The following is a 14342-nucleotide window of genomic DNA, read 5'->3' as shown; positions in this document are numbered from 1 at the left end:
CCGCCGAGGACGGCGCCCGGGCCGTCCCCCAGAACTCTTGCTCTGCCGAGGACATCATCCCTGAAAGTTTTGATGGTTCCCTGGTTGTCCTCTGGCTTTTGGTTTTATTTTGCTCCCCTGGCCTTTTGCCAGGTCGGTTTTGATTTATTTGTTTGCTTGTTTGTGCCCGCCATCCTTTGTTTTGTTTTTTTACCACCCTCCCGTGCTAGGCTCTCTTTTGGTTTTGGGATGTCCCTTGAGGGGGGGTTACTGTCAGGATTTGGGTTTTTGGTTTTCAGTTAGTTGCTTTATGTTTCAGTTGGTGTTTATTATTTTCTGTTATCTTGTAGTTTGGTTCGTGTTTCCTTATGCTCTTGTCTCATGTGTCTGTTTGTTTTCATTTTCATTCCCTCAGCTTAGTCATCTGGTTACCTGTCACTCCCATCTCCACCTGTGAGCAATATTAATCATGTCACCTGTCTCCACTTACCTGATTACCCTCAGCACTCAAATACCTGGTCATTTCTCCCACTAGTCGTTGGATCATTGCTTGTTGTTTGCCTTTGCTCCCCGTGTTTCCTTGTTGCCTTGCTTTGTTATGTATTTGGATTTTTGTTAAGTTTTAGTTGCTGCCACGTCAGCTTTTGTTTTGCTTATTTTCGTTATTTATTAAATTAGTTTTTACTTTCAGTATGAGTCTGGGTTCGCCATCGTCTCCACGGTTCCTGACAGCTTGATCAGCAAGCTGCACAATGTTTATTTGTAGCCTCAGATGTTTTCTGTCCCTTGAAGGTGTCAAGATGCATCTCTAGCACCCTAGAATTATAAAAAACTGAGATGGGATTGAGATGACTGTGAAAATTTTAAGAGAAAATAAGTCAAACTCATTTTTTTTTGAAAATGTTTAAAACTCAAGTGACAAAACTCCAAGTGTATGTGACTCACATGAGGAAACTGTGATGCTCATTTGAGCATGTGGGAGACTACCTAGGGGATGCCATTTGCCAACTAATCTCCAACAGTCACAGCCCAGTGAGACTGTACTGCTGATTGAATCGCTTATTTAGATCTTGGGATTGGCTCTGAGTCAGCCATGGGATTGGCAGAATGCAGAAAAGATGATAAAACTTTAATATCTGGAAGAACTAACAGTAGTAACAAGGTTTTTGTCATCTGTCAGTCTTCTACATATGATGGTCTTCCTTGGGACTAATCTGCAGGACATGCTGTCCTATCACCTGGATACAAGGTCTCTCTGCCCCTCATCAGCAAAGGGATGATCTTCCAATGTGGGTCGCCAGCCAAATCAGACACTAGTCTGGGCCTGGCTATCCATCGAACATGCCTTAATGCCTCCTTCATGATCTCCGGCCTCTCCCTACAAAGCAACATCTCAGTGATCTCCTCTGAGGGCTTGATGGGATTTGACAGGAGGCTGCACATGAAGGTATGATATTAGCTGATGACTCACAGCCTGAGGCCAAACTTCAAAACTCAATCTCCAGTGCAGTGCAACTATCTCACCCAAACCTTTGCTCAAGAATAGTATCTATATGAGTGGCTGGAATTGTGTGTACTAACTATAAGTACATAGCTGTATGCAACACACTGGAATCTTCTACTTTCCATGATGACGAAATAACTATTACTGATGATGTCACTGCATGGGCCATAGACCCCATGAAGGCCGGACCAAGTCAGAAAAGGCTTGGTTGAAGATCGTCTATGGGCAAACTGTCCCCTGGAGTAATTTTCAGCCAAGAGGAAAGACAATCTGTATCGTCTCAGTGTTCATTGTCATTCAGGTGGATGAATGAAATAAACTTACAAATGCACTTCTGAGCTAACACACTGGCTTTAAAAGCATTCTAATATATGCATTACTTTTCCCTCCATTGTCATTGTGTGCCCCCAGACTCGGGCATTTCCGCCGTCCCTTTGCATTATCCCACAGCAGAATAGTTCACACAACCCCCCAGAATCCTGCAATTCTCACAATACAGTACAAAGACAGCAGAAAAATAGAGCACTGAACACAGAATTCAATTACTCACGTCCTTCAGAGATGCTGGTTTCCAGGTGAATTAGGCCCGGCTCTTTGTCCAAACCCATTTTCGACCTGAAAGGCAGACAAATGTGTATCAGAAACATCACTATTGGTCTTTTGCCTTCGGGCAGATGCCACCTGCCAGAGCTGCTGTCTGACCTGAGAGATTGCATGCTGTAAAGTCAGACAAATTCTTAACAACAGGGAGATTCAATTACAACTGTTGTGGTAAATATCAGCAGGAACAAGCTGCAGGAATCACCGGAACTTGTGGAGGACAGTTTAACGCTTATCCTCAGGTTGAATATGGGATCTAAATGTTCAGAGCCCCTTTCTTGCCACAGCATGGCTGCCTGCAGATGAGGAGCATGCAATCATTATGGCATTAAAAAGAATTAAAGAGACTTTGAGGATCAGAGGAGAGAAGCAGGAGCAGCTAAACATGAAGTTAAAAAGGGAAGGTGGATGTGGAGAAGAGGAGTCTTGAAACAAAGAATATGCCCAAATGGGAGAAGATTTACAGTCAAGTCTGTGGGAAAAAAATAAAATGCAGACAGAGACAATCAAAGACCAAAAGTCCTCATCGGTGGACTTTTTTGATAAATTATAGCTTTGAACAAGATGGCCTTCTTCTCAAAACCTAAATTTCATTTTATTTAAATAATTCATTTGAGACCTAGGAACAATGTGGTGCAGGGGAAAGAAATAAAATGATTTGTTTAAATTTGTATACTTTAACCTTTGTTGAAAACCTACAGGGATGCTGCTCTGCAGTTATTACTCCAGTTTCTGCAACTATTTGGTTTCGAAGGAGAACTAAGGTCAGAACATCCGAAAAAAGAAAAAAGAACTTAGTCATGAGATGGAGCTGTCGTCTTGTAAAAAATATCAAACACATGCAGCTCCAGATGTTTTAGAAGATTTTTAATGTCATATGCAAATGCATGCACATGCTAAGCTCTCAGACTGATTATGGTTGGATCCCATGGCGGTTTGCGCTGGTTTTTGCTGCACCGTGTCACACAGTTCCTCTCAGGTTCAGCGAATCACAAATGAGCTTACACATGTTCCGCGGCCACATGCGCAGCAGACATGAGCCCTCCGTGCAGCTTCATTAGCAGGGCTACCACAACACCTACTGCGCAGCACACAACCTAAAATAGAAGCCTGACAGCTTTTGCAGCCTCAGGCCTTGGGCTCCTATCACTCCCGGCAGAACCAGCTTGTTACTAACCAGCAGTTCTTCTGCAGTTTGTTGAGGTGAAGCCTTTTTGTCATGTGTTAGTTACTGAATGAAGACATGCCGAAAACCACTAAGTTTGACACGACAAAAAGAAGCAGTGTGTCCCACAGATGCAGGAAAGAAAAGTCTAAGTAGGAAACAAATATAATGTGATAAAGCCCAAACAAACAAACAAACAAACAAACACACAGACAATGATCAGTGTGTGTGCTCTTGTGTCTGTTGTGTTAGCAAAATATCTCATTAAGGCACTTCTGTAAACCTAATTCAGTGTGATAGAAGCTAAGAATAGGTAACAACACATACTTGGAACGTGAACAGATCTTGCATGAGATTGTGCATAAAATCATTTGCAGCTTGTCCAAAATGGCTACAGCTCTATCCTTCCTCATCATAGGATGATTTTAGTTTAATTAGTGTAATGTTTTAGGCACTTAAAATATGTTTTATTAAAGAAATGTTAACATATGATCATGTTATTATGATGAACATGCTCAGCTAATTTCTATTCTCCTCAGAACCACGAATGTTTTGTTTTAATTTGGCACAGACCATTCTGACTCCTAATTAATGGTAATTTATTCCACGCAGTTAATATATTTTATAATGAAACTGGAATTCCAGTCTGTGCAATTTACCATTATTTATTGTGACAAATATCTAAACTTATGAGCTGTAAACATAACACATGACAACACTTAATATTCAAATTTAATCAGCGAGCAAACATATCTGCAGCCAGTCAGATTCAGGTTTATTTGATTAGTGGGTATTATGTTTTCTGAATTCTGAGTTCATTATTGTTCCCTCCCTCTGATTTTTATTTTCATATCCTGTTATTTTTACACAACTAGCCAGTTAGGATTTAGCTTTCATGTGAAAGACTCTTTCTGACAGCTGATGGAGTTAGCAGGCTAAACGAGCTGATACCTGCACTCACCAGTAGAAACGATTAGGAGCCACTCTTTCATGCACCAGCTGCCATCTTCTGCCGAACTCCACCGAGCTGTAAAGCTGCAACACAGAGGAAAAAACTGTGAGGGAAAACAAGAAACCAAAAGGGATTCGACAAGCTTGATAGTTTTATTTATAACTAACTGCTAAAACTTCATGCATCTGTTTATTAACACGATTAGTCAAGAAAATGTATTTATAAAACGTATTTAAATACAACAGGTAGGGTTGCACAATAACAGTCACATAAAAGACAACGACAAAAATCAATACAATAATAAAACAAGTTAGGAATAAGTTCAGAAAATAACACAAAAAGACTAAATCAACTCACACTGGGTTTAATTTCAGTGAGAACAAATATGTTTTAAAAGAGATTTAAAACGAACTCTGCTTGGTAGAAATGAGAGGATATTACCTCCTTCAAGGAGATAATGTTTTTGGTAATGTTGATTGGTTTGTCTTTTAGCAAGATTACTTAAAAACTAATGAACAGATTTTGATTCAATTTCAATATTGGTGCTTTCAATAAATTTTAGTGGTGATTAGGATCTTATGGCCTTGGTTCTGAGTGCTTCTCGTTTATTAAATAGTTGATGTGAAGGAACGAGTCGCTGTGCATTGACGAAGCGTTTCAGCCACGGTGTGGAGAAATTTGAAGGATATCTGGGCATCATACAGATGAGGCTGTTCCATGCAGCTGGCACGGCATGGCTCAGGGATGATTGAAAGACCCGACCTGTCAGCCCGCTCCCTCTGAGACGCTCCGGTTGGAAGCAACCCCTGCGTGGTGACGACTTGAAGCCTAAAACAACCACTTTCATCCAAATGCTGTACAATAAAACCCCTACAAAGAATACATGTTGTAAAAATCAACAAAAGTCCAAATCAAAACAATAAAAATGAAAGAAGTATTGCCAAAGTTTAAACAAACATCTTGTTTACACGTGACCAATCTCCTGGAAACATTAAAGATTTAATGCTGTGCTCTTTGAACTCGCTGTAGTTCCTATGCCCGGCCACTAGTTGGCACTTACCCATGCACGTGCACAGATATCATTCTCTCATGGAAGCCGTTACATCACCAGACTTTAGTTTGGCCTCACAGTGAGGTTGGGCTGCTGCTACATGTTGAACAGGGTGAAAACATCAACAGCTCTCTGTTATCTGCCATTATTACTGTAGTTGATGTCCTCGTGCATGAGCAGAACAGCTACTTGCTGCAGCAGTCACGTGCGATTTCATCCGTTGCTGCTTCCTTTGAAACGCAAACAGGAAGGTCTGAAAATCCCCACCATTTTAAAAGGTTTCAGTGTTAGGGAATCCGACTGCTGTTGTCGTGTAAACGAACGGCTGAACTCCAACATTTATAAACCAGCTTGGTGTAAACAGACCCTCAGTATGCTCAGCTACTACCACACCAATTTTAGCCAAATATCTGAAAAAATGACTGATTTATAACCATTTTTGTGTCGGCTAAGGTTGGTTAGCTGGTGAAATGGAGTGAGAACTGTAGGTCAACATCCAACCATTTCATTAAAACTCAATTCAAGCAGCAACAAAAAGTATCAGCTAACAAGTGAATGTTTTTCTGTTTTGTTTTGTTTTAATGTGACTTGTACAGCTTGTTAAGACAATATTTTTAATAAAAATGTATATTCTGAAATAAATAAATATCATAATATAATAAATCTCAAAGGAATTCACAGAGATTTTCATATTTTATTCATTTCATGATGGAATTATTTCAGAAAACAAACCTCCCTGTGAGTTTGCATCAACAATATATCTGAACTGATATATTTTACCTGAAACACCTTTAGCTGCTTATTCTTATGTTTTTTTGTGGCTGGGTCTATAAATCGATAAAATAGACAGACTGATATAAAAGTGTTTTTATTCCTAAACACACCAGAACTCTCTCATGAAACCCAAAGTCAAACCTGTTTACTCTGAAGCTTACAGATGGAATTTAATGAGGAACTTTTTCCAAAGTCAAAGCTGGACTTTTTTCCATTTTGAGCATGAGCAACCATGCATTGTGTGTAAACAATTACATTTTAGTGGATTCCCAACGATTCTACTCTGCTTAAATTAGTTTCTCTTTGTTGTTGTTGTTGTTGTTTTTTTGTTTGTTTATTTTATTGAATTTATTTACTTTGTTCAGAAAAGAGTCCTGCATTCAACCAACAGCAGTGAGTCCACGTCTATAAAATGATTTCTTCTGTGCAGAGATGCAGTAAAGAGCTGTATGAATCCATGAATGTATGAACGTGTGTGAACAGATCAATGAGGCCAGATTGGCTTCTGCTTGGTTAGAAAAGTGACTATTTACCATTTATTCTAAGACAAATAATAACTTAGCTTCTGTTAATTGCAGCGTCTGTGAATGCTTATTTTTCTGAGTCTAAAAGTGTTTTTCAATGAAACTTCTGTCTAAGTTTAAAAATAAATATTCTGGGTCAAACTGTGTCAAACATTTTTACTGGCTGTGAATCCTTCACAATAAAAATAAATAAAATGTACCAGTTACAAAGTTTTATTTGTCCGTTCAGGTTTGAGTTCCACTTGATTTTCTTTGGAGGATATTTGAACAACTTTTACTTAAATAAAAAAATTAAACTGACAGATTTTGTCATGTTTGTTTGTTTCTTTTACACAACATGTGAATTCTGTCACTGGGTGCATAAAACTGAAAACAAGTGTTTGTGTTCATTATTTCCAATTATTTCCAGTTATTTCCTGTCCACTCAGACTTTAATCAGCTTCAGTTCTTGTTTAGTTTTACCTTATTAATGTTTCATTTAACTTGTTTATTTCTGTCAGAATGTTTTCAGATAATATTTGTCATCTGATTTTTTTTGTTCTGGTTCTGTCAGGATTTGGGGGGTTTTCATGTTTAAGTTTGGGTTTATTTGTGTCTTTGTTTCCTGTCATCGTTCACTTCTCCTCAGTCAGTCTCTTGTTTGTCTGCCCCGCCCATCTTCACCTGATCCTCGTTGTAATCACTCACCTGTGCCCACTTCCCCTAATGACCCTCTGTTTTAAACCCGGTCATTTCCTCCTCAGCTGGTTCAGTGTCACTTCATGCACTGTCTGGTTTTCTCATCTTGCTTCTCGTGTTTGGTTTTTTTTGGGGGGGTTTTGTTATGTTTGGTTTTGGTTATCTTTTATTTTAATAAATTAGTTATTTCCTCCTTCTCCTCACCTGACAGGTTCAGCCTGCAGATTTAGGTTTCAGTAAACTGCACGTCTGGGTCCTCACTAACAGATTAGTTCTTTCTGGAGCGACATTTTCCTCCACAGAGCGGGAGACAAACAGCACATGGGAATTTTACAGAACAGCAGGTTTTCTTTAAACTGATGCTCAAAGATGAGAGCAAGATTCAGTGACTCAGCGATTCTCACCACACAACAAAGTCATTCTGTCAGTTAGATGTCACACAGAAACATGACTCAGCTTGTTAGGATGCAGTCAATAAAACCCTGATAGAAGCTGGTGAGGATGGATGGGGAGTTTTTGAGAAAAACAAGAAAGTTTTTGTTTTTTTATCAGTGTGTCAGGAGGTGCTAGAACTTTGTTAAATGGACATCTTGACCCTGAAGGATTTATTTTTTGGTTAGACCTGGTGCCTCACAGCTAAAAGGTTGCTGGTTTTCCAGATTTCCTGCTGCAATGAGGATAAAACATAAAACACATTTCCTTTCCAAGTTTGCTAAACTTTGGAAATGTACAAACTAATGTGAAGAATGTGTCCAGTTTGTGTTCCTGTGTTTGAAAAAGAAAAGACAACACTGATGGTTTTCATGACATCCATGCCAAGCTGGGCTGAGCAGATGCAAGTGAAAGAAAGAAGAGGGGGAGGGGGGCAGGAGGACATCACTTTGACTAATTACCCTCCAAAAGCAAGTTAGTATGTAGCCAAGGAAGCAACAGTGTGGAGGTGGGGGGGGGGGGTCGATGCAGCCTTTACTGCCTCCGAAAGGTCTCTCAATCAACAAATGCAGCAGCTCTGCCAAAAGGAGGCTGGGAAATTGAAAGAGAAGCACTTTTGAGGTGTAGACAATTCATGTGAGCGAGTAGACAAGTGAGTGAGGTGTGTGTGTGTGTGTGTGGGGGGCGGCTGATGTAAAATATCAGATCTTGGACAGAAGTTTTTGAACTGAAAACCACAGCTGAGTACAGAAACGAGATGAACAAATACTCTTAGCTGCCCTTTTTTGTGAGAACTGTAGTTTTTTTTTTCTCAAAGTGCTTTTTAGCTTTCCAGTTAAGAGTGATGTTTAAAAAAGGCTCTGTGATGTCTCAATGTCTCAGTCCGTTCACACAGCAAGAATGTCAGCAAGCTTCATCCTCAGAAATTAGTTGAAAATCTTAATTCTACAAAATACAATCAATTGATCCTAAACTGCAAGCTTTGAGTTGAACTCGTAAACTGGATCCTATATTGTGTGGAGGAAGTTTAAATAATAAATTAACTACTTTCTGCTGCATTACACATACAAACGGAGGCTTTATCTGTTATCAACCTTGCAAACCAGCCCAAAACCTTCAAACTGAATTTACGTCTCTATCATTACCTAAAGAGACGAGGAGATCTTGATCAAACCTAGAAAAACGTGCTGCATCTTGTTTTTCTTTCCCTTCAGCATTTCCTTTAGAGACAACAGAAACATTGATTTTTCTGGTGCTGCTATAGCTACTCTTTTAGCCAAAAAGTGTTTTTCAATCTGACCTGGAAATAAGAGCAGTTATTTATTGCTTCAAGCCAGATAGTGTGGTGTGAGAAAGTAGGAAGAGTCTAAATTTAGACCAAGACTACAGAAAGAGTTTCCCAGTGATCTGCAGAGACAGTGTGGTCAATAAACAGGCAGGAAATCAGGACAAGTCGTCAGAAAGGAGACGGGATAAAAAGCTCAACTGAGAGAGGAAACCAAGTTCAGCTTGAGTTCAGGTCTAACAAGGAGGAGGAGGAGAGAGGTTCGAGGTGAGATGATGGTGAACCGGGCACCGACAGGAAGGAGGACTGACATCTGCTGGATGGTACACAGAGGCTGGTCCCAATACTTGCACTTGCACCCTCGTGTCCTTCAAATGTGCGTTCACGCTGAAGGGTTTGAGTGCGTCCCAATTCTCCAGAGTGCTCTTTAGCCCCGCCCCCTTTGTGTACTACATCCAGCCTTCGGCGAAGTGTTTACCCACAATTCATCGCTGCATGTGACGTTTTGATTTTTTTTTTTATTATCTTTATTGACAATGAAAGAGTTTTGAATTAAACAGCAGAAATATGGCGGTGGTGACAGAGAAAGCTGCGTCTGTTACAAAAAAAGCAGTTTTTAAATGTAAAGTATTGAAATAATTCTTGTTTCACTCTGCTGTACAGGTGTGAATACAATCAACAAGTCAGAACAAAACATCAGAACAGCCAAATATCTCCTGCAAAAATACCTAAACTGTACTTTTTAAATTGTACTGGCACCTTTTTAAAATACCAAAACAGAGGCACAAGTTGATGACGTAACCCGTACTGTCCCAGTTCTCCAACGTCTGCCTGTAACCTGCACACATGAACCCTTCTGTGTGCTTCGACTGACAACACGCTTCATAGACGGGCGTAGGCTGGAGGGCGAGGATTGGGCCAAAGACTTCATAATTCAGAGTTAAACCAAAACCAACAGAAGAATCAGACCTGAATTTAGATAAACTGGTGCAAAAAGTTTCTTCACCCAAAGTTGGCAGCCAAACAGAAACCTGGTGAAGATTTTATTCTGCCTTTTCTTTGCTGCATGTTTTACTCTTTAGGAGTTTAAAAGCTTGGACTCATCGTCGACCTTCACTGCGGGCGCTGACTCATTATTCAGCTTTATAACTGATCTTTTTGTTTTTTTCTGATTTAATTTTACTCAAAGTATTTCTGACTGCAGGAGCACCTTTAAAACTGTAGAGAAGTCATTCCAACTTTAAACTCTCAAATAAACTGAGCTTAGAAAAAAAAATGATTTGGGAAATATTTTAGGATGCAAGGCTGAAGTAAAAAAGAAAAAATCTTAGAACTTTTATTTTTAATAGAAAAAATAAAGAAAGCTGAAGTCCTAATATAAAGTAAACTCTTATAATATTTGACCACATAAATCTCTGTCCTGACTCATTTCTTGGTCACGAACACATAAAGTAATGAATCTTCTTTTTACATTTTTTACATTCAGCTTTAATTAGATTTCCAAGCATTGATCAAAACATTAAGCTTCTGTGAAGGAAAATGTTTTGAAATTAAAAGCCTTGACAGTAGAATGTGTGTACGTAATCAGCCACTTTGTTTTCAAGCTCTGTATTAATATTACTGTAATTATCCTCAAAAGTCACAATTAATAATTAGTCCAACTGTGTCGTACAATCCACCTAGAAATGTAATTGCTAACTGCAAGACAAACAAAACAATCCAGTTTTCACATCTTTGGTTGTTTTCTTTGTTTTTTGTATTTTTTTAATTTTATTTTACTGTTTTTAAAATATTGTTTTTCATACTAAAATAAGTTTTTGGTGCATCCGTCTGCAGGAACTCTGAGATAAAATCCAGCAATAACTCGTGTTCCTGCAGCGTTGTTGATGTGTGTTTTTGTGGAACAATTAGTAAATTAAATTATTTTTATCTGATTTACAGCTTTGATGAACAACTTGCCGCAGTCTCTGTTCATCTTATAATTTACTGCCATGTTTTAAAGCCAAAGCAGCATCATTGATATTCTCTGAATGCTGAGTCAGCATCCACACTTTTCTTGTTTTTTACTTTTATTTATATATATATATATATATATATATATATATATATATTTTTTTTTTTTTTTCTCTCCAATCAAACTACTTTTACAGACATTGTGCTGTTTTAGCCAAACATTCAGCTGACATGTGTTGTGACTTTTGGTTTTTGTAACTTTTATACTTTTTAAAATATTGAACTTTATTTACAAATATTTTCCACATAGAAATTCATGAAATCTCTTCAGTTCCTTCAGAAACTTGTTTCTGTTTTAAACCTGCTTCAGCTGCTCTCTCTGTTTTTTGTCTCATGCTACTTTTAGCTTTTAGCTTCTAGCTAGCATTTTGCTTTTAGCCAGACATTTGATACTTTTAGCTTATGCTAACATTAGAAAGGCTTTTACAAATTTTAGCTTTTAACCTTTTGCTGCTATTAGCTAGCATTTTGCTACTTTTAGCCCACTCAAATTTCAGATTAGCTCATTTAGCCTTCAGCATTCTGTAATTTTTTTTAGTTTAGTTAATTTTGACCTTAAAACTCAACTTTTTTTCTTCCTTTTTGGAAACTCTGGACTTCTTTCTGCATGTTATAATTCGTGTGAACCCGGTGAACTGCAGAAACTCTTGTGTGCGCTGTTATCCCTGAGGCTCAGACCCACTGGGATCCCACACTGGTTCTGCTCGTGGGATTTAACGCTCAGACGGATTTGATACAGCTGCAGCCGTGGCCGCTGCCTCACCTTCTGGTTGTGGCTGTACGCGAGGATCCAGTCCTCTTGTTCGGGGTGGAAAAGCAGGCTGAGGATGTAGAAATTCAGTCTGTACTTCTGGTACGTGGCTCCTTCGTCAGAGCTGATCAGAAGGCTGCTCTCTACCTCCGGATCAGTCAGCAGCATGATCTGTGAAAACACAATCACATCAAGTCAGACACAAACAAAGAGAAAAATGACTTGACGGACAAAATAAAGAAGCTTTAATAGAGAATACAGTTTCCTGAAATAGTAACTAAAAGCAGCCAGAGAGAAGAAACCTCCACCAAGGCCAAAACAGAGTCCAAACCCAACATTTCCTGAAAGTTTCATCAAAGTCTGTTTAAGTAATCCTTGGAACAGACCTCTTTGACGGAGATACCAACTGTTATTATGAGTTATTTTCTGTTGTGAAAAAGGAAAACGTCGGTGTAAATAAAGGCCTAACATTCCTTGAAAAAATGCAGATCACAACATCATATGATGAGAAATAATGTTTGTAGTCATTTCAGTCAAACCTTAAAGTTAAATAATGTATCTTTCTTGATCTGTTAGTGCTTGAATATGTTGGGAATCATGCTCAGCTACTACCACAATATATGTAAGACTGACTGTATTACAGACATTTTTGTGTTGTTAATGTTGATAAGCTGTGGCACTATCTTAAATTGGGTTGACTCCAAAAGTTACTCAGATGTTCAACAATTATTTTCTCAGGGTTTCATTCAAATCTGCCCACTGGTTCATGAGATCCTTTGCCGATGATCCAAACTGACACACACACATCTCCAGATGTCGTCAGATGCAGATACTCTTGAATTGTTGGAGCACAAACAGACATGTTATCCCATCATTAGGAGTGCAGAGCAGAAGGAGGTTTGCAGACACCCTGTGGGTTGTTGGGGTGCTGTGCAGAGTGTCTCAGTGATACTGCGAGATTAAAGTCTCTAACCAATATATTCTGCTCCTCCCCCCGATGTAATCCTCGTTAAAGCCCACACACACAGACTTTCAGTCCAGTACTGTAAATGTTCCACCATCAGCTCATAACAGACAAACTGCAAGGTCAGCATCTTTTATTCGTGGTCTCACTCGATGTACTGAGGATTTGTGGAGGGGGGGTCTGACTTCTGCTGCTGTCCTGCTTCACCATCAGGGCTGAAGAGAAGATATGGAGCTGCTGATGGACTCATCTTCACTGTCTTCAGTTTGTTCCTGTTCAGAGCAATGAGTCTGAGGAGAGAACATTTGGTTGTTTGATCAGGTAGAAGTTGTTTACAGCTGTTGATTGTGTCCATCCAACACATTCTTCTCAGCCTCTTTAAGGAAAAGTTTAGTTTTTGTTATGAGTAGTCAGTATCTTACCTGCAGTCTGAATTTGGACAATCAGAGTTAACATATAAAAGGAGTCAAGCTAACTATTCTTCAGAGCAGTTTTCACCAAAACAGTTTGTGAAACATCACTTTTTTTTCTTCCTGTCAATTTTACACAAGACAAATGTTTGTTTTTTTGTTTCTCAACCAAACAAGGCTTATTTTTCCTAGGCTAAATGGAAAACTTAGTTATTTCTCCTTTTATGACATTCAAATTCTTTCCACACATTTCAAACAAATGGTAAAGTATCCACTCCACACCTCGAGGAGTTGACAACGTCCACATTAACAACAATAATAATGATAATGGATTTCATTTATAGGGCACTTCACATCCATAGATCTGAAACTGCAACAATATGCATAGTTAAAAAAAAAGAAAACATACCAAATAACAGGACGACTTTTTTTAAAACAGTCGACAATTAATCATTTCAGTTTAATGCTGACAAAATCAAAATAAAACAAAACAAATGTAGAAAACAATGATTTAAAATGTCTCCACTGTTGTGGTTAATAAGACACAAAGCGGCCATTTTGAATCAAATTGACTCTAAAAGGTTGTATATGGACATCCGTTGATGACTTTGAGAGTTTAATTAAAATCTGTGAGAACTTTGCTAACAGACAGGCAATAATAGTTATTAGCAAAGATCTAAAAACAACTTGACACACAAACACGTGTACACACACACACACACACACACACACACACAGGTAATTCCACTTTCTGATGGTGGTCAGTGATGAAGTTATTCAGGGAAGAATTAACAGATAAAATCTTTCTTCTTGTCTGTTAATTAAAATTCAAATTAATTTTAAGAAATTTCAGATTCTGAACTGTAGACGAGTTGTAGGACACTTATCAAACTGTATGGAAAGTTTTTTCTGCATTTGCAGTTCTCTGTGAAAGTTTAGCTGTGATTTAGTCAATTACAGAACATTATTAGAGCTGGAGGTCCAGTGAGGCTTCGGTCGCTAACAGTTCGATACCAGTTGTGTAAAAGTAAAGTCCCCGCCTGGCATGCTGGGATTCACATTTAGTTCAGAGATGGTTCTTAGTATGACCCTCTCTGTGCGCCTGTAATGCCATCAGAAAGCAGGCAGAATGAGATTCACACTGCTCTCGCCGTCGATATTCCTCTCTGCGTGCCACTGCCGAGTCATTTGTCTGCAGCAGCAGCCATGGTGGGCAGACCCACCAGCACCAGTTCATCCATCACAGGAGCCAGTTCTAAT

The 14342-nt window shown here is 38.8% G+C and overlaps 1 protein-coding gene across 7 annotated transcripts in view; it reads right to left on the bottom strand.

Moving 5' to 3' along the window:
* LOC108246382 (VPS10 domain-containing receptor SorCS1) overlaps positions 1-14342 on the bottom strand; it is a 157380-nt gene that overhangs the window by 42782 nt on the left and 100256 nt on the right. For all 7 annotated transcript variants that reach the window (XR_005233000.1, XR_003040055.2, XM_037974890.1 and 4 more), the window contains exons 4-6: positions 11721-11879; positions 4210-4283; positions 2034-2098 (exon numbers count right to left, since the gene is read on the bottom strand). Coding sequence is in view for 5 of the 7 variants with exons in the window: in XM_037974890.1 (XP_037830818.1) it covers positions 2034-2098; positions 4210-4283; positions 11721-11879 (298 nt within the window). In the remaining 2 variants the exon portion in view is untranslated. The remainder of the gene's footprint in view (positions 1-2033; positions 2099-4209; positions 4284-11720; positions 11880-14342) is intronic.

The sequence above is a fragment of the Kryptolebias marmoratus genome, linkage group LG3 (genome assembly GCF_001649575.2).
Source record: "Kryptolebias marmoratus isolate JLee-2015 linkage group LG3, ASM164957v2, whole genome shotgun sequence".
NCBI lineage: Eukaryota > Metazoa > Chordata > Actinopteri > Cyprinodontiformes > Rivulidae > Kryptolebias > Kryptolebias marmoratus.
This window is presented reverse-complemented; position numbering and strand designations above follow the sequence as displayed.